At 45.3% G+C, this 21,052-nt stretch overlaps 1 protein-coding gene across 1 annotated transcript in view; it reads right to left on the reverse strand.

Annotated features, from left to right (window-relative positions):
• LOC119970452 (3'-5' RNA helicase YTHDC2) overlaps positions 1-20,787 on the reverse strand; it is a 173,096-nt gene extending 152,309 nt beyond the window's left edge. Inside the window, 5 exon segments of the mRNA XM_038805078.1 lie at positions 4,612-4,814; positions 6,251-6,447; positions 11,792-11,882; positions 20,150-20,313; positions 20,764-20,787. Of these exon segments, the coding sequence (XP_038661006.1) occupies positions 4,612-4,814; positions 6,251-6,447; positions 11,792-11,882; positions 20,150-20,306 (648 nt within the window). The 5' untranslated portion in view covers positions 20,307-20,313; positions 20,764-20,787.
• Between the last annotated feature and the right edge of the window lie 265 nt (positions 20,788-21,052).

Raw genomic sequence — 21,052 nt, forward strand, 5'->3', positions numbered from 1 at the left:
ACTTCACCCATTTCTTAAAGAGGACAGCCTTCACTCGATTAAACTCTCTCTCCTCTTTGCAAATTTCGCGCCAAAGTCATGGTACACCCGGAGCTCATTACTTCCCAGGTACACCTCCTCGTCTGCCATGCCCACCGCAATATCTTCTCCTTGTCGAGGAATCAGTGGAACCGCACCACCATCGTCCTCGACGGCTTGTTCGCCTGTGGCTTCCTCATCAGGGCCACATGCACCTGGTCAACGTCCAGGGGTCGGGAAAAGGCCCCTCCCCCATCAGCTTCTCCAACATCTTGGCTACATATCAGCCAGCATCCACTCCCTCGAAGCCCTCGAGTATCCCTACGATTCTTAGGTTTTTGCCTCCAGGAGCGGTTCTCCAGATCCTCCATCTTCTTCTTTAGCCGCATCTGGGTCTCCCACATCATCCCGAACACAGCCGCCAAAGAGGTACGGTCCTCGTGCTCCCCCATCGCTTCCTCCATCTTCTGAATGGCCTGGCCCTGGGACTCCAGCCTCTGCTCCATCCGATCAATTCCAGTTTTTAGTGGTTCCACCACCTTGGCTTTGATATCCTGGGCTTCCCTCCTCTGCCAGGTGAACCTCTCATTGAAGAAGTCCACCAGCTCCTCCATTGGCCACTGAGCAGGCAGGGCTGGCCCTTTATCCTCCGCCATCTTCACCTGTGGCGCATGAAGAATTTCTTGCTCCAACAGTTCCCTTCTTCTCGACCAATCTCTGGTCCATGAATCCATCCACCAGCACCACCAGTGGAGTTTAACTTCCCTCGACCACCTCGACACCTTTTTCAACCAAAACATCCACCCAACAAACGGGCAAAAGGACCAAAAAAACTGCCTCGATGGAAGCTGCCAAATGTGCAACCACTCACTCCATGGCCTCCACCGAAAGTCTCACTGGGATCAATTTTTGCTGAGAGTTATGAAATATCTCCTGAAATGTCAGCCACTGCATTTCTACCGTCGTACCTGTCTTGTTATTAGATCTGCTGTCATCTTGTGTCAGCACAGTGGTTAGCACTGCTGCCTCAAAGTGCCAAGGACCCATGTTTGATTCCGACTTTGGGTGACCGTCTGTGTGGAGTTTGCACGTTCTCCCAGGGTGTTCCGGTTTCCTCCCACAGTCCAAAGGTGTGCAGGTTAACTGGATTGGCCATGATCAATGCACAAAGGTATGGGGATAGAGTGGGGAAGTTGGCAATTTGGAGGGTCGGTGCAGATTCCATAGGCTGAATTGCTCCTTCTGCACTGTAGGGATTCAATGTTCTAACCACAAGTCAGATTGCAGGAAATTTGGATGCCCATTTTTATTCGGGGGGGGGGGGGGGGGGGGGGGGGGGGGGGGGGGAGAAGAGAAGAAGAAAAGAAAATCACGTTTTCAACCATTCTAAAATAAGATAGAGACCTTTGCAGGAAGATCTTAGGAAGAACAGGCAAAAAGGAAAAGAAGTGGTCTTGCATTGATAATAAGGGATGGGATCAGTACATTAGTAAGGAAGAATCTCAGACCAGAGATTCTCCGATCAGAAGCACAAAATGTGGAATCTGTTTGGGGCTAAGAAACAGCAAGGGGCAGAACACATTGGTATAAAAGCCACCAAACAGTAATGGTAGTGTGGGGCATGGTTTTACTTGGGAGATTAAAGAAGCAGGTGGCATGGGTAATACAGTAATCATGGGTCACTTTAATGTACATATAGACTGGGTAAACCGAATGAGCACTAATGCAGTGGAGGAAGAGTTTCTGAAGTGTGCTTTTCTAGAGGAGTATGTTGAGGAACCATCCAAAGGTTTAAACCTAGTATTATGTAACAAGAAAGGGCTAATTAATAATCTTGTTGCAAAAGAACCATAACATGATAGAATTTGACAATGTTTGAAAGTGATGTCGTTCAATCTGAAGCCAGGCTGTTAAATTTGAAGAAAGGAAATTAGGAAGATATGAGGGCAAATTGGGAGAGGTGGATTGGACAATACATTAAAAGGTATAATGGTACACAGTCAATGGATTGTCTTTAAATAATTATAACAGTTTACAGCAATTATGCATTCCTTGAAGTCAGTCAACTGTGACTAACAACGGAAGTTAAGGATTGCACAGGATTGAAAGAAAATCTAATTTTATAAATCTGAAATAAAATGCCGATAAAGTGGTCAGAAATAGGCATAAACCAGCACATTGGGATCATTCAGAATACAACAAAGGTCAAGGACAAAGAAACCAATAAAGAAAGGAAGAATAGAACCTGAAAGCAAACTACCAATAAACATTAAAAAGCAACCGTAAAATCTTATGTTGGTGGGTAAAAAGGAAACACTTGGATAAGACAAATGTGGGTCCACTATTGGCAGATTCAGGAGAATTTATAATGGAAAGTAGAGATATGGCAGAGAAACTAAATAATTACTGTGTCTGTACAAAAACATCTCCCAGAATTAGGGATCCAAGGAACTCAGGAGAATGAGTAATTGAAGGAAATTCATATTAGTGAGAAGGTTCTCTTGGAGAAATGAATGGGACTGATGAGTCCCCAGGACCTGATATTGTGTTGAAGTAAGTAATTCCAGAGATAGTGGATGATTTGGGGATCATGTTCCAAAATTGGTCTGATTCTGGAACAGTTCCTGCAGATTGGAAGTTAACAAATGTCACTCCATTGTTTAAGAAGGGAGGGATAGAGAAAACTGGGAACTACAGACAGCCTACATCTGTAGTAGGGGAAATGCTGTAATCTGTTATAAAGGATGTGACAAATGGACACGGGTCATTCTCAGTTTTGCAGCTTGTGCCTAGTAGGGTACCACAAGGCTCAGTATGTGAGGATCCAACTGTTTCCAATATATATCAATGATAAATATATGGGGACCAAATGTAATATTCCAAGTTTGCAGATAACACAAAGCTAGGTGGAAGTGGGTGTTGTGAGGAAGATGCAAAGTGACTTCAAGGGGATTTAGACAGACTTAGTAGTAAGTGGGCAAGAATATGGTAGATGGAGTATTGTGTGGAAAAATGTGAGGTTATCCATTTTGGTAGGATGTGCAAAGCATTTCCTAAATGGTGAGAGATTCAAAAGTGTAGATGTACAAAGGGTCCAGAGTGTCCTCTTCAATAAGCCACTGAAAGCTAACATGAAGGTGCAGTAAGCAATTAGAACGGCATGTTAGCAAGAGGTTTTGAGTACAGGAGTGGCAAAATCTTGTTTCAGTTGCACAGAACCTTGGTTAGACTGAAGCTGGAGTAGTGTGTGAAGTTTTGATCCTGTTACCTCAAAGAATATTATTGCCATAGAGGGAGTTCAACTAACCAGACTTATCATAGGATCATAGAATTTACAGTGCCGAAGGATGCCATTCGGCCCATCGAATCTGCACTGGCCGTTGGAAAGAGTACTCTACTTAAGCTTATGGCTCCATCCTAGCCCCATAAACCAGTAACCCCACCGAACGTTTTGGATACTTTGGATACTAAGAGGCAGTTTAGCATGTCCAATCCACCCAACCTGCACACCCCTGGAACATGGGAGGAAACTACAGCACCCGGAGGAAACCAACACAGACACGGGGAGAAAGCGCAAAATGCACAGACAGCCACCCAAGGCCAGAACTGAACCCGGGTCCCCGGAGCAGTGAGACTTGTTCTCAGGATGGCAGGCCTGTCTTATGGAGAGCAATTGGGGAAATTGGGCCTATATTCTCTCGAATTTCAAAGAATGAGAGGTGATCTCATTGGAACCTACAAAATGTTTAAAGGGATAGGCAGGATAGATGTTTTCCCTGGTTGGGAAGTCTAGAACCAGGGAACATAATTTCAAAGTAAGCAGGAAACCATTTAGGACCAAGATGGCAAAACAAAAATGTAATCAGAGGGTTGTCAATCTTTGAATTTCCTACACCAGGAAGTTCTGGAAACTCACATATTGAGTACTTTTAAAGTAGGTATTAACAGTTTTGTATGGAATTGACCAATTTCTACCAATTATATATAAAGGGATATGGGGATAGTGTGGGGAAAAAGGCATTGCAATGGATGATCAGCCATGATCATATTGAATGGTGGAGTAGGTTAAATGGTATGAATGGTCTACTCCTTCTTTCTATGTTCCTACACTTGTTGAAATAGGAAGATGATACATTTATTCGTGAAAAGAACTTTAGAAATCAATTTCTTTCAAGATAACATTAACAATACAATTGCAATATTTAGGAATCTATAAACCATTAAGAAGCTCACATAGCTGATGTTTTGGTGTGCCGAAAATAGAATGCACAATGCCACTACAAAATCCAAGAGTTGAAGCACAAGTTTGCGAAAGCCAAAGCACAGTAGCCTAAGTCAACTCGTTATCAGTATGCAAAAAGCAGTGGATATAAAATGGAGATTTGTACTGCACAAAAAATAAACATAGGTGGCCCAAAGTCACAAAATGCACAACATTCTCCTGACAAATTTCCCAACTTACAAAGCTAGCGTGTGAAACCAAGCATTGATAGATTTAGATTACCTCATTTAACAGCCATTGCACTCAAAAATGCTTTGTAAATTGCTTTGATGCACTTTGATAATAAGTATTGACAAATTAAGGGGACACACCTGTGTAGTTTTTCCAGATCCTGTTTCTCCAACTATTAAAATCACTCTGTTCTCTTTTATGATTTTCACAATTTCATCTCGCTTTTCAAAAACAGGTAGAGACTGTCGAAAGGCATCTAACTCAGAATCTCCACGTTTTGGTGGAACTTGAGGAATTCCATTGTTGAGTCTACCACTGGTCTTATTCATCTCTCTGTTGTTTTCTAGGAGGGAAAAATATGGAACCAACTAAAGGAGCTTGACAATTAACATGAGAAAAAAATAACACATCTTACAAAATATTACAACGCATATAGACTTGTGCAAAATGAACCTGAAAAAATATAAATACATATATTACATACATAAAAGTAAGATAAGGTTGCCATAGTCCCAGATGACCATAGGCAGTTTTCCCCTTTGAGGGAGAGAGCTGGCTGGTGGTGGTTTAACCAGAGAATCACCACACCTCAGGAGAGGGGCAAGGTTGAGAAGGCGGGCCTTCATGAATAACCTTAGCCGATATAGGAATTGAACCTGCACTGCTGGCCTTGCTCTGTATCAGTTGTCTAGCCCACTGAATATTTTTAAATAACAAATAGAAAATGCTGGAAATACTGTGAAGAAAGGAACAGACCCATTAATCTGAAATGTTAACTCCAGATGCTGCCTGACCCAAGCATTTTGCAGCATTTTCATTTTTTGTTCCGATGCTGTAAATCTGAAATAATTATGTTTTGTGTATATTTTTAATTCCTAGGACCAATAAAGTAGAGATTACTAACTATTGGAGCCATACATGCAAGTTTTGCTTCAGACAGGGGCAGCACGGTGGCACAGTGGTTAGCATTGCTGCCTCACAGCGTCGAGATCCCAGGTTCGATACTGGCTCTGGGTCACTGTACGTGTGGAGTTTGCACATTCTCCCCGTCTTTGCATGGGTTTCACCCCCCACAATCCAAAGATGCGCAGGGTAGATGGATTGGCCACGCTAAATTGCCCCTTAATTGGTAAAAAATAGTTGGGAAGCCCAAATTTAATTTAAAAAAATTTTTTTTTAAAGTTTTGCTTCAGGCATTGGTGAACTAGATTTCCATTGCCAGATTTCAATAATATTAGAACAGTTATCATTATGAAGCTGTCATTAATAGTTTACTAAATTGTCAATCTACAAAATGCCAAAATAAATGCTAATTGACATAATACATTTTCACAACCTTCCAAAGTTTATTGCATTTTCGAAAAAAATGCAACTTGCCTGAATAGTGTGCATCACTTGATGTTTTGAAAGCTAAAAGCAGCACAGAATGATCTATCAGTGAATTTCTAAAATATAAACAAACTGCCAAAATCTTTATTTTATAAATAGATTTTAAGTTACAGCTGAGTACAATGATTTTTCTAATCCAGAATAATCGTAATAGCAGTAACCCCATTTATTTTAAATAACAATTAGAAAATCTAAGTAATTAAATATTATAGCCATCGATAAATTTTCAACAACATAAACTTCAGAAGCTAGCCAGTAAGTAATCCCATCTCCATCTGCTAGCGTTGGACTCTGCAAAAGGTGAGCACTCTCATTTTGGAATTTTTAAAAAACATTAAAACTGAGATAAACTGGTTATTTCCTTCCTCCAAAATAAACAGCAACACATACCTGCTTCAACAGTTAAGGCATTCCCACGTTCAGTTTTGGGTAAAAGATCTGTGCGCTCTTTATTAGTTACAGGAAACCGCTGAATTAGATTGCGTATGGCGTGTTTCATACTATGGGTTAGTGTGCAGGTCATGACAGCCTGTGCCATCTCAGATCCATCTTTCTTCTTTATTGTAAGAAATCTGTGTGCCCCTTTTCTGAAAGGAAAGGATTGATGACGGTTTCTCAGACAACTTTATTAATAATAATAATAATCTTTCTTGTCACAAGTAGGCTTACTTTAACACTGCAACAAAGTTACTGTGAAAAGCCCCAGCTTTAAAATACAAAGCACAAAAACATAAAAGGATAAAAGAGAACTTTGATATATGAAAAACATTTTTTTCACTACCCATTTAAAGTAAGTTATTTTATGTGCTGTAATACTTGCAAAAATGACCAGCACTTCAACTTATTACACACTCTTTTGCTTTCTCTTAATTTTGGACTTTCATAGTTTCACTTGAATAGACAATTTAATAAAAATATCCATTAAAAACGCACCAATTCATTCTCCTCCTGTCTGCGTGGGTCTCACCCCTACAGATTCTGCCGAGAACAAAGTTGGAACAATGGCCAGAAAATGAAACCAGGTGCAGACTTTCAAGCAGAGGTCTAATAAGAAGACTTGGATTCTAGTGACGGGGATATGCTGAGCAGAAACACTAAAGGTGGCCCTCATCCTGAGGATGTGGATTTAGGCACTTTTAACCGAAAATAACCCGCTGGAATTGGGAAAAATATTCACGCACCCTCTTCCAACAACAGCAGATCTAACGATGCCTAGCAGTAGCAGCTCCAAGGTCCGAAAAGAGGATGAAGGCAACAACAGCCTAGAGAAGCGAACAGAGGAGATGGTGAACGCACAAGGCGATGAGGACCCAGCTACACTCGACAAAGAAGGACCACCAGGCTCTGCACGGGGCTCCCCATCACTGGTGGGTGGGTGGAAGGAGTTTCTCACGAAGGAACTATACAGGTCAGGAAACAGCCGAGGGTCATAACTGCTAAACTGCACCGCTACCAAGACCGGGAAAGAATCCTGAATTGGGCCAGGCAAAGTACTGCAAATCGGAAGGGCACCCGATCAGAGTTTACCAGGACATTGGGGTAGATCTGGCCACGCCCCAGGCAGAAATTAATTATGCAAAGTTAACTCTGTACAAAATCAGGGTGAAGTTTGGAATGCTGTACCCAGCCAAACTATGGGTCACCTTCCAGGGCAGGGAACAGTATTTCATTGCACCTGCGGATGCGGACGAATTCATCCATGAACACGGGCTGGGAAGACAGTAACAAAGCCAAAGATGAAGCAGATACCCTGGCAAACAGACTTTAAAAGACGATTTGCGCGGGACTGCATTGCCTCGATCTGAATGTGGGAGCTACAGCTTAAATAGGTTGGGGTGAGAACAGCAGGTTGCAGAAGGGGGCGAGGAGAAGGAAGAGGGAGAAGACAGGTCGCAGGTGAAAGAGAGCCGAGGCTGACCCCAGGAGGGAGGCCACCACACTAACGGGAAAGCTAGCAGCGGGAGGTAGAAGTGAGGGGGAGCCATGGCGCATCTCCCACTGAGGAGACCGCGCCTGGTGAAACATCACCGAAAAGGGAGGGGGATGCTCTGGGCCGGCTATGACAGATCACACATGGTAGCAATGAACACAAAGGCACCCCAAACAGCCAGTTTGGACGATCCCCCCAAAAACGGGAATCCCAGAGTGCAGGGGCTCAACCACATGGTGAAACATAGGTGAAGGCAATGTTGGGTGCCCCTTGGACAAACGGAAACCCTGAAGCGCAGGATCCCAGTCTCATGGCAAGCACAGTGACCATGACCATTTTGGATGGTCTCTTAACATAGGGAAACCCTCGGAGTACAGGGGCGCATCCTCAAAGTAAGTATGGTTGATCCCGCAAGTGGGGAGGGGGGACAGAAACCCCATCAGAATAGTCAGCTGGAGCTTCAGGGGGCTTAACGGACCAGCAAAAAAATCCAGAGTCTTTGCCCACCTGAAAAGGTATGAAAGCTAACATAGTCTTCCTCCAAGAAACACACCCGAGGGAAAAGGACCGACTATGGGTAAGAAAGGGCAGGGTGGGACAGAGCTACCATTCATGCTACGGGAGACGAGTTAGGGGGATAGCCATACTAGTCAATCAGAGGATGGTGTTCTCAGCAACGAAGACAGTTACGAACCCATGGGGACGGTGCGTCATGGTCAACATTGCCCTCGAAGGGGCACCCGCTGTCTTGATCAATGTGTACTGGGATGACGTGAAGTTCGTAAATGGGGGAAACTTTAACTGTGTTAAGGACCCACGGACTGTCAGATCGAACCCCAAATTCAGGAAATCCTCAAACATGGCGAAGGAACCAGACACCTTCATTAAACAAATGGGTGCAGTGGACCGGTAGAGGTTCACGCTCCCAGGCGGGGTGAGGAGTTCTCTTTTTTTCTCCCAGGTACACAATGTATATACCCAATGACTTCTGGCAGTGGGGAAATCAGTGCTTCCAGGATTAGTAAGAGCAAAATATTCTACAACTGTAATCTCCGACCACGTTCCACACTACATGGATCTGAGGTTGGAGACAGGCTGTTCCCAGTGCCCCCATTGAGGGTGGATATGGCCCCTCGGGCCGATTAAGGCCTTTTATGAAAGAATATCACAAGCCACAGATGGGTACATTACCAATGACCAGACTGGGGAGGCCTCACCCTCCACGTTCTGTGAGGTGCTGAAGGCTGTGATCAGGGGAGAAATTATCGTTTTTAAAGCACGCTGAGACAAGGAGGAGAGGGTGGCTAGAAAACAGCAGATCATATCGATACTGGAGGTGGACCAGCGGCACTCCAAGACCCCAACCGCTACAAATGGATTCTTGATCTCCTCTCCACTAGGAAAGCCAAGTACCAGCTCTGCCAAACACTGAGACAAAACCAGCCGGCTACTGGCTCACCAGCTGAGAAAGCAAACAGCCACTAGGGAAATAGCGCAGATCAGGGACAATAACAGCAGGCTGATAGCCAAACCAGAAAAGGTCAACAAAACATTTGAGGCCTTCTGCCGGGGGCTTTATACCTTCCAAACCCCTCTGAAGGGCACTCGGGGATGAAACAGCTTCTCAATGGACTGGGCATGCCAGTCGCGGGGGAGGGTAGCAGAAGGGTCTGGAAGCACCTCTAGAACTGGGGAAGTCATGGAGAGCATTAACTCCATACAGGCGGGGAAGGCGCTAGACCACATGGATTCCTGGCAAACTTATACAAAACATTTGCGGCAGTACTGGCCCTGCACTTGCGGGGGATTTTCGCGGACTTGCTAGTAAGGGACACTCTGCCACCAACACTTGCACAAGCCTCAATCTCGCTGATACCCAAGACGACAAAGAACCTAGTGAGTCCAAATCCTACAGACCCATCTCGCTACTAAATGTAAATCGCGAAAATCCTAGCCAAAATCCTGGCTTGGCATCTGGAGAACTGCGTACCAGAAGTGATCACAGAAGACCAGATGGGCTTCATCAAGGGTAGGTAGCTAACATCGAACATCAGGGGCTTGTTAAACGTGATAATGACCCCACCCAGAAAGAGAACACCAGAAGAAATCATCTCGCTGGATGCAGAAACGGCCTTTAACAGAGTCGCGTGGAAGTACTTCATAGAGGTAGTGGAGCGGTGTGGGCTTGGTACAGGGTTTAATGATAGAAACTGAGGGCAGCACGGTGGCCTAGTGGTTAGCACAACCGCCTCACGGCGCTGAGGTCCCAGGTTCGATCCCAGCTCTGGGTCACTGTCCGTGTGGAGTTTGCACATTCTCCCCGTGTTTGCGTGGGTTTCGCCCCCACAACCCAAAAATGTGTAGAGTAGGTGGACTGGCCACGCTAAATTGCCCCTTAATTGGAAAAAATAATTGGGTAATCTAAATTTTTTTTTAAAAATGATAGAAACTGGAAGGCATGGACAAGCTGGGTCGAAGAGTCGGTTTCCATGCTGTAAAAATCTATGACACTATGCTGGACGCATGTGACTTAGGGAAAGGGGACTGAGGGCTAAGCCAAATGCAACTAAAGGTGGTGCATGAGTGCACCCAACAGAACCCAAATGAATAGGTCAAGAGAGAGGGAGAGAGAGGGGGAGAGAGGGGGAGAGAGGGGGAGAGAGGGGGAGAGAGAGCGAGAGAGAGCGAGAGAGAGCGAGAGAGAGCGAGAGAGAGCGAGAGAGAGCGAGAGAGAGCGAGAGAGAGCGAGAGAGAGCGAGAGAGAGCGAGAGAGAGCGAGAGAGAGCGAGAGAGAGCGAGAGAGAGCGAGAGAGAGCGAGAGAGAGCGAGAGAGCGAGAGAGAGCGAGAGAGAGCGAGAGAGAGCGAGAGAGAGCGAGAGAGAGCGAGAGAGAGCGAGAGAGAGCGAGAGAGAGCGAGAGAGAGAGAGATTACACTTGTCTCACTCTGTTTGGGGGGGTTCAACCACCCCCCCCTCCCAGAAAGAACTATGTCCATGCACAAACTTTGGCTATGTCAACGATAGCAGAATTACATTCCATAAAATATGAAAATCAATAAATACATTTCTTTTTAAATAAGACGGCGGCTTTGTTTTAGCCTTAGATAGGGAACCTCTGATCCAACTTGAAGTCCAGAACAGCTGCATGTCTGACGTGAAAGCAATGACAGTGCAGTACCGTTGAATTGTCAAAAGTACAAATATGGAAGCTGATTCCATTCATAAAGATAACATTGATAAGAGGCAATCTGAAAAAGTACCAGTCAGACTCAAAGAATGGAGATTAAAGAAAACCAGAAATGACTGAGGGCAGGATAACACTGCAGAATATCAATGACTATATTGAGGCAAGTAGAATGGAATCATGTGGTAGTGGTATATTAAGTTTAATAGGAAATTTGCAGCAGAAAATGCAATGGTCAATCAAAATGAAAGCCTTGGAATGCTCTCAGCACAAGGCAGGTTAATGTGCCACCTTCGGGGACATAATCGGGGGCTTTAACTAAAAAGTTATTTCCTATGCACAGAGATAAACGTAATTAACTCTTGAAAAAATATCAGTTTTATTGGAACATGTTGGCGTATAGTCGTGAGTTCATTGAGCAACAATTTAATTTGTTTTTTGCTGACAAAGTGTTTGATTTTCAAGTAGTAAATCGGTTACTTTTGAGTTCATTTTGGGGAATTTATTCAGCCTGTTGGAGCTATAAGTTGCCAACCATCTTTCCAATTATTTTGTACATGAAACATGGCATCTTTGAACAGTAGTTGATTGATTTTCACATGTCTTTTTCACCTTTGGTATAAAATAGCAGAAAAGAAAGAAAATTTAAATGATTAAATATGTAACTTTGAATGTATATTTAAATATAAAAGCATTTCAACTGTACTCTGCTTAGGTTCCAGGACTGCCCTGTACAAACTACTCTAAAACTACTAGCGATTTACTACAACTGCTACAGCGTGTAAGTATCAAACATGTACCAACACTTAGCAACTCACCCTTTGCTTTTAGAGATCAAGCCAAGGGACTGGGCAAGGCGATGGATAAATGCCCTTTCTGTACTAGTCAAGGAAGACGGAAATTCCATTTCTAGAAAAAAAAAGATCAGTTGTACATGGTGCAAATGTAATTTATGTAATATTTTATCTAGTTTTCACAATTTGAAATTCTTTTAGTACATTGAATCACAGTAAGATACATTACTGCATTAGCAAGATACATTACTGCATACTGTTAAAACTCCAAACTTGCAATTAATGGTTAAACATTCTCTCAGTCATTTTTATTAATTCATCCTGACCTTCGGAACATACTCCATTGTTTTAATTAAAGAGAAAATGTTGGAAATACTCATGCCTTGGCAGCATTTGTGGAGAGAGAACAGCTAATGTTTCAAGTCATGGCCTTTCATCTAGAAACTCAATATTTTTGTTCTGTCTACTTGTCACACACGCCTTACCTTTTATAAATCTGAACTGGCTGTTCTTCATTAATCCATATTATGAGCATTAATTTTAACCGTATCATGACCCCTAGAAGTTTGCTTGCTACTGGTATTAGGCTCTTCAATCTACAGCTACGCACTTAACTGACTGCTGAAACACATAGTACACTGGCGACCATGCATGCCTCTGGCACAATTTCTGGAGGTATTTGCAAGATTATGGTCACATGCACTGCCGTTTCCACCTTGGTTTCCCTCAGTAATCTTTTTTATTTATAATTATCCTTTTTAATTGCTACACTTGCTTATCTTTGTATTCCCAATATCACACCTGTCTGTGAGAACTGAGGCAAAATCGCCACTAATCTTCAAGAGACCTTTTACTTTTTAGTTTCTCATCAGATTTATAACGCGCATTAGTACATGTCATGTCTTGCGTACATTGGTTTGCCAGAAAACGACGCAGTGCTTTTATGATGCAGCCAGTTTTGATTACCGATGGCTCACTGGATCGTCACAAACACAAATAGCCATGAAGAAGTAGAAAATCACTACAAATCCATCTAGACAACTCATCTGCATGCATTATTGGGAGTGGAGGATGGGGGCTGTTACACGCCATTATTGAATCATAGAATTTACCGTGCAGAAGGAGGCCATCCGGCCCATTGAGTCTGCTCTGGCCCCTGGAAAGAGCACCCGACCCAAGCCCACGCCTCCACCCCATCCCCGCAACCCAGTAACACCACCTAATCTATTTGGACACTAAGGGAAATTTAGCATGGCCAATCCACCTAACCTGCACATCTTTGGACTGTGGGAGGAAACGGGAGCACCCAGAGGAAACCCACGCAGACACGGGGAGAACGTGTCTGCACAGACAGTGGTCCAAGCCAGGAATCGAACCAGGGACCCTGGAGCTGTGAAGCAACTGTGCTAACCACGGTGCTATCCTATTGGTATGGACAATTGCAGGTTAGCTGCTCTTAACTGGAAAATGGTGAACAATAAATGAACCTAAAAGAAAATGCGAGAAAAGTGAAGGAATTTTGGAATGAGTTTGGAAAGTAAAATTGATACTTGGGCAATAATCCTATTTAATGGTGAAGATATCTTCACAGTTTGGAGGCCCAAAGTTCTAGTAGTTCCTCATTTGAATCTCAAGATATGATGACCAACTTGGAAGTCATTTCAGAGTTTTGCTTTGGCTTCATTTCTTTTGTGGACAACAAATGCCCCGTGTGTGGAAGCCATTGTCCTTGCATAGTAAACATTCTTGTTGGGAAGGTCCATTGCTTTTTAAGATTGTTTTTTAATTCCAGGGTGTATTAATGAAAATGATCGAGGGGGGAATGTTTCACCATTAATTGCAAATTTGGCGTTTAAACTCATTAGGTTTAAACAAACCTTTTTAAAATAAATTTAGAGTATCCAATTATTTTTTTCCAATTAAGGGGCAATTTAACGTGGCCAATTGGCCTAACCTGCACATCTTTGGGTTGTGGGGGTGAAACCCACACAGACACGGGAGAATGTGGAAATTCCACACGGACAGTGACCTGGGGCCGGGATCTAATCCAGGTCCTCAGTGCCGTAGGCAGCAGTGCTAACCACCCACCACACCACCGTGCTGCCCTTTGAACAAACTATTTAAGCTTGATGCCTCAATGTTGCACTGAAGGAATGTTTCAGTACAGTACAGTGCCCTTTGGACACAAAGGGCAATTTAGCACGTCCAATCGACCTAGCCTGCACGTCTTTGGACTGTGGGAAGAAACCAGAGGAAACTCATGCAGACACTGGGAAAACGTGCAGTCTCCGCACAGTGACCCAGTGGGGAATCGAACAAGGGACCCTGGTGCTGTGAAGCCACAGTGCTAACCACTGTGCTCCATGCTGCCCATCGCGACATAAGCTGGAGGAACAGAACCTCACCTTCTTATTAGACACTTTACAGTCTTCTGGACTAAACAGTGAGTTTCCAATATCTTATAGCTATGAGCTCTGTCTTCCAATTTGACTTGAATCCACACAACCTTCAGACTCAGGCAAGAGTGTTAACACTGAGTGTGGCTTCGGACAGAGTGTGGAAGTTTGTGAGAAATGGGAGTTCAGTAAGGAGTAGAGGGCAGTACTTGGATTCTGCTGGTCTAAAGGGGAGGTGGTGAATATCAGTAAGTTGTCCCGGTCTATTTTCCAAAGGTTTAAATTTGTATTGAAGTTTGTGATAAGATTAACATCTAAAGGAAAATAAATAATTAAATAAAATAGTTAAGCCATCAGTTAAAGCTCATTAATACGTCATGACAGGTGGTGTGTCAAGGATGCATCATGTGGCAGCTCATCAATACTGGTATCATCCAGGGCAAGCACAGCTGAGTAAGTTACTACGGCTTGAGGAGCTTCGGTTCAGAGTCATTGAGTTGGAGGCAGAGCTGAAGATACTGTAACACATCAGGGAGGGCGAGGGTTACCTGGATGCTTTGTTTCAATGGGCAGTCACTCCCCTTAGGATAGAATCTTCTGGTTTGGAAAGTGGTCAAGAACGGCAAGGTGAATCTGCAGCTGAGGCTGGTCAGGGGACCCAGAGGGCAGAATTGCAGGAGTGTCAGCCTCTGCAATTGTCGGAACCCCAGGCTGGAGTGGAGGAGATGAGGCAATTTCTAGATCAGTTGAGATTTCCGAGGGTGGAGGACCTGGTGGAGGAGCTGGGGCCCCAATTGAGATTGAGGAAGTTATCAAGGGGCTGGAGGACATGCAGTCGGGCAAAGCTCCGGGGCCGGACGGCTACCCGGTAGAATTTTATGAGAGGTTCTCAGAGTTGTTGAGGCCGCTGCTGGTGAGGACATTTAATGAGGGTAGAGAGAAGGGAGTCCTTCCCCAACAATGTCGCAGACTCGATTTCACTTATTCTTAAACGGGAGAAGGATCCTGAGCAGTGTGGGTCATATAGGCCGATCTCACTTTTGAATGAGGATGCCAAGCTGTTGGCTAAAATATCCCGGGGTTGATAGAGGAATAACAGACAAGATTTGTTAAGAGCAGGCAACTTAAGGCCAACGTTCGGAGGCTTTTAAATGTTATTATGATGCCCTCAGAAAGAGGAGAGGCAGAGGTGGTGGTAGCGATGGATGCGGAGAAGGCTTTTGATCAGGTGGAGTGGGAGCACCTGTAGGAGGTGCTGGGAAGATTTGGGTTTGGCTGGGTGCGGTGTTACTCTACCAGGCACCTGTAGCGAGAGTGCGTACACACCGGCTGAGATTGGGGTATTTTAAATTACGTCGAGGGACGAAGCAAGGGTGCCCCCTCTCCCCGTTATTGCTCTAGCTATGGAGCCACTGGCCATGGCGCTACAAGCTTTGAGGAACTGGCAGGGGCTGGTTCTGGGCGGGGGGGGTGGGGAGGGGGGGGTGGAGCACTGGGTCTCGTTCTACGCGGTGATTTGCTTTTGTACATTTTGGACCCCATCCATGGAGGGGATGGGGGAGGTTATGCGGATCTTGGGGGAATTTGGCAATTTTACGTGGTATAAATTGAACATGGGGAAGAGCGAGATGTTCATGATTCAGGCCAGAGGGCAGGAGGAGAGACTGGGAGAGCTGCCGCTTAGAATGGTAGTGGAAAGCTTTCACTATCTGGGAATCCAGGTGGCTCGGAAATGGGAGGCACTGCATAAGCTTAATCTATCCTGGTTGGAAGAGCAAATGGAAGGGGACTTTAAGAGGTGGGACATGCTCCCGTTGTCACTGGCGGGGAGGGTACAGACCGTGAAAATGACGGTCCTCCCCAGATTTCTGTTTGTCTTTCAGGGCTTCCCCATCTTCATCCCAAAGGCCTTTTTCAAGCGGGTGAACAAGATCATCTCGGGCTTTGTTTGGGCGAATAAAACCCCTCGGGTGAAGAAAATGTGGTTGGATCGTAGTCGGGGGGAGTGTGGGCTGGCGCTGCCGAACCTCTGCAACTACTACTGGGCGGCTAACATAGCCATGATTAGGAAGTGGGTAATGGGGGAGGGGTCCGCATGGGAGCGGTTGGAGGTGGCGTCATGTAAAGGCACCAGTCAGGGAGCACTGGTAACGGTACCTCTGCCGTTCTCGCCGGCACGATACTCCACAAGTCCGGTAGTAGTGGCGGCACTGAGGATCTGGGGGCAATGGAGGAGGTATAAGGTGAAGGGTGTGTCGGTCTGGACCCCGATTTGTAACAACCACAGGTTTGTACCAGGCAGACAGGATGGCGGGTTCCAGAGCTGGCAGAGGGCAGGAATTAGAAGGATGGGGGTTCTGTTTATAGATGGGAGCTTCCCAGCTTGAAAGCACTGGAGGGTAAATTTAAACTGCTGCCAGGGAATGGTTTTAGATATTTGCAAGTGCGAGACTTCGTGAGAAAGCAGGTGCCGGTCTTTCAGCTGCTGCCGCCACAGGGGATGCAGGATAGAGTAGTTTCTGGTACCTGGGTGGGGGAGGGGAAGGTGTCGGATATTTACCAGGAGCTGTTGGAGGCAGAGGAAACCTCGGTGGAGGAGCTTAAGAACAAGTGGGAGGATGAGCTAGAAGGAGAGAAAGAGGCGGGTCTATGGGCAGATGCCCTAAGCAGGGTCAATTCCTCCTCTTCATGTGCCAGGCTTAGCCTAATACAATTTAAGGTGGTCCACCGGGCACACGTGACGGTGGTGAGGATGAGCAAGATTTTCGGGGTAGAAGATAGATGTGTGAGGTGCGTGGGAACCCCAACAAACCATGTCCACATGTTTTGGGCATGCCCGAAGCTCTATGGGGTCTCCAGGAGGCGAGAGGCCAGTGTTTTGGCCTTTGCCTCCCTGAAAGCTCAAAAACGGATCTTGCTCAGGTGGTGGGACTTGGAGCCGCCGAAAGCGGGGGTGTGGGAATTCCTGAGGCTGGAAAGGGTCAAGTTCGTCTTGAGGGGGTCGGGCAATGGGTTCATTCAGAGGTGGAAATCATTTATTGATTTCTTTAGGGAGGTTTGAGGGATCAGCTGAGGGAGGGGGTTAAAATGGGGACAGCGGGATGGGAGAAGTGGGTGGTATAAGGGGAGCAGGGGAGGGGAGTGGTGTTAGTAATTTATAATGTTGTTTTGTTGTTCGTCTGCTTTTGTTTAGAACATAGAACATACAGTGCAGAAGGAGGCCATTCGGCTATCAAGTCTGCACCGACCTACGCAAGCCCTCACTTCCATCCTATCCCCATAACCCAATAAACCCTCCTCTTCGTTTTGGACACTAAGGGCAATTTAGCATGGCCAATTCACCTAACCTACACGTCTTTGGACTATGGGAGGAAACCGGAGCACCCGGAGGAAACCCACGCAGACAAAGGGAGACCGTGAAGACTCCGCACAGTGACCCAGTGGGGAATCAAACCTGGGACCCTGGCGCTGTGAAGCCACAGTGCTAGCCATTTGTGCTACCGAAATCCTATTGATCCACTGGATCCTGAGTTGGGGCCGCCCAAAAGATCAGAGGATAAGAACTGCGCGACCAACATTCTGTCTCTTTTGGGACCGGCCTCTGCCCCACCAACTGCAGCACATCGACCAGCCAACTGCAAGGACCCGTGATCGCTACCTGAAGGACGGGCCATAGCCCAGACGTACCTGACAACTTCCAGCCACCACACGTGGGATTCAGGCAAAGGCCTTGTCTAACCTGCACAGAGCCGGTTACTTGAAAGATAACTAAAGGCCAGCCTGACGCAGCTAAAAGTGGTACATAGAACCCACTTAACAAGAACCCGTATGAGTAGGTTCTTCCCAGAGGTGGAGGATAGATGTGAACGGTGCCAAGGAGGCCCGGCCAACCACACCCACATGTTCTGGTCTTGCCCCAGACTTGTGGAGTACTGGACAGCCTTCTTTGAGGCAATGTCCAAAGTGGTGGGGGTGACGGTGGAGCCAAGCCCGAAAGTGGCGGTCGTCGGGGTCTCGGACCAGTCAGATCTATTCCTGGGGAGGAGGGCGGACGCCCTTGCCTTTGCCTCCCTGATCGGCCGCAGTAGAATCCTGTTTGGCTGGCGGTCAGCAGCACCACCCAGAGCTGCAGACTGGCTGTCCGACCTCTCGGAATCTCTCCAAATGGAGAAAATCAAATTCACCATCCGAGGGTCAGACGACGGCTTCCACAGAACGTGGGGGCCATTCACGCAAATGTTCCGGGACCTGTTTGTGGCCAACGAACAAGAGGAAGAATAGCCAGGTAGCCAAGCATCAGAGGAAATTAGTCAAGAATCAGGGGAAGGTAGTCAAGGCATGAAAGGGAGAGATAGACTGGGAGGGAGGAGGGGGGCACGGCTAAACCTGAGGAAAGAAAGGTGAACCACGGGGGGGGGGGGGGGGGGGGGGAGGAAGCTAAACCGGAGGAAAGAAAGGCGAACCGTGGATGGGGGGGGGGGGGGGGGGGGGGGGGGGGGGGGGAGGAGACAAGAGAGGAGAACCAGCAGAAGCTGGTACGATAGTGACGTTTAAGAGGCATCTTGAAAAATACATGAAGAGGGGTACGAACCTAGAAGTGTAGAATGTTTTAGTTTAGTCGGGCAGCACGTTTGGCTCAGGCTTGGAAAACCAAAGGACCTGTTCCTGTGCTGTACTTTTCCTTGTTCTTTGAGTTGAGGAATTTCTCCTCTGAGGGTTGTGAATCTATGCAATTCTTTAACTCAGAGGGCTGGGTCGTTCGGTATTTTCAAAGCTGAGATAGATATTTAATCAGTACGAAAATCAAGAGTGGGGATTAGGCGGGAAAGTGGAGTTGAGGATTATATCAGATTAGTCATGATCACACTGAATGGCAGAGCGGACTCGATGGGTCAAATGGCCTACCTACTTCTGCTCCCATGACTTATGATCCAATGGTCACCAAACCAAAGCTGCGTAACTAGACAGAAGAGATCCCCGAGCAATGTTGAAAATGGAGGGCATTCTCCTAGTGCACTGGCCAACATTCTTCTCTCAAATCAACACAAGAGCAGGTTAAATGCCTATTCATTAACATTGTTCGTAGGAACTTGCAGTACATAACTAACTACCATGTTTGTCTGCCTAATAACACTTACTGCATTATGAATCCATTGATTATAAAGCATTTGGGATATCCCAAGGTCATAAACAGGACTAAACAAATTCAAGTTTTTGCTTAATAATAGTTCCAAAAATGATAAGGAAACTTATTTTGTAACACACATGGTCTAAGCAAAATATATCACAATAACTTAAATATAGGTTAGTTTATAAATTATTTTATTTTAATCAGACAACATATAATCAAAAACATTACTTAACAACCATTTCAAATCATTAAAGATCAAAGGAGTCCAATCAGTCTGTCACATCCATGCCAGCTCTCTGCAAGAGAAATTCAGCTGGTTCTGTTCCCCCACTCTTTCCTCATAGCCCTGCTACATGTCCATCAGCCTATGTCTTCTGGAAGTTTCTCACTGTCTTTCTCATGGTTCACAGCACTACCAGGTTTTGAGTCATTTGCAAACTTTGGACAACCAAGTCTAGGTCATTAACATAGATCAAGAAAAGTAAAGAAGTGGTCCTAATACCAACACGTAGGGAACCATTCTGTATATTTTCTTCCAGTCTGAAAAACAATGGTGCACCACTACTCCACTCAGCCATCATAGTATCCGTACTGCCACGGTCCCTTTTACTCCCTGGGCTTCAACTTTACTGGCAAATAATGTGACACTTCTCAAATGCCTTGTGGAAGTCCATGTACAACACATCAAGCACATTGTATTTATCAACTTTCTCTGTTACCTCATCAAAAAACACAATCAAGCACAATTTGCATTAAACAAATCCATGCTAGCTTTCCTTCATTCATTAATCCATATTTGTCCAAATGAAACTAAAAAGAAATTTTCAGCAACAAAAGCAGTGTTATTGCATCCACCTTTTTGATCACTGTAACGGAACCTCTCTAAGGCAATGTTCACTGCAATTTTAACTTCTTCATCAATCCGGATATCCTTAAATCCTTTGGCTTTCGAGGCAGCTTGACTTGACTGGGCACTCCCAGGTCGTGGGGACACACTCGTAGGCCTTGACATATTAGCTCTAAGGAAACAAGAATGATGTTCAATAAAAAACTCTAATTAATTCTACACAATATGCAATAACATAAGTCAACTATTTAAAAATTACAAATTCTTCCTGCATAATTGAGTTGACATTTTATTGTTCAAAATCAAAGCTAATTGATATGTCACAAGTTTGAACCAAGTTTCATTACTTTTAGTACATACAATGTCACGGCGCGATCCCAGCCCCAGGTCACTGTCTATGTGAAGTGTGCACATTCTCCCCGTGTCTGCATGGGCCCCACAACCTAAAAGGATATGCAGGGTAGGTGGATTGGCCACGCTAAATTGGCCCCTAATTGGAAAGAAAGAAAGAATTGGGTACTCTAAATTTTTATTTTTAAGTATGTCTCCTCATTCTACATTCCTTATAAAGGATCATCAATAGCACATTAAATACGTTCAGCAGCACACAAAACAAACTTACCTTATATGCTCAGAGGCTGTTTTCCCTGGCTGGAGAATCCAGAACTAGAGGGCAATTTTGTTTTATTCTTTCATGGGATTGTGGTGTCACTGGCAATGCCAACATTTGCTCCCCATCTCCAACTGCCCTCAAGAAGGTTGTAGTGAGCAGCCTTCCTGAACCACAGTCCATCTGGTACAGGCACACCCTTAGCGCTAATAGGGAGTTCTACATCTAGTGGGTTTTTCATTCCCTCATCACCTACTGCAGACCCAATCAGGCAGCAATGTCCTTCAGGACTCAGCCAGCT

This window comes from Scyliorhinus canicula, chromosome 8 (assembly GCF_902713615.1).
Source record: "Scyliorhinus canicula chromosome 8, sScyCan1.1, whole genome shotgun sequence".
Classification (NCBI taxonomy): domain Eukaryota; kingdom Metazoa; phylum Chordata; class Chondrichthyes; order Carcharhiniformes; family Scyliorhinidae; genus Scyliorhinus; species Scyliorhinus canicula.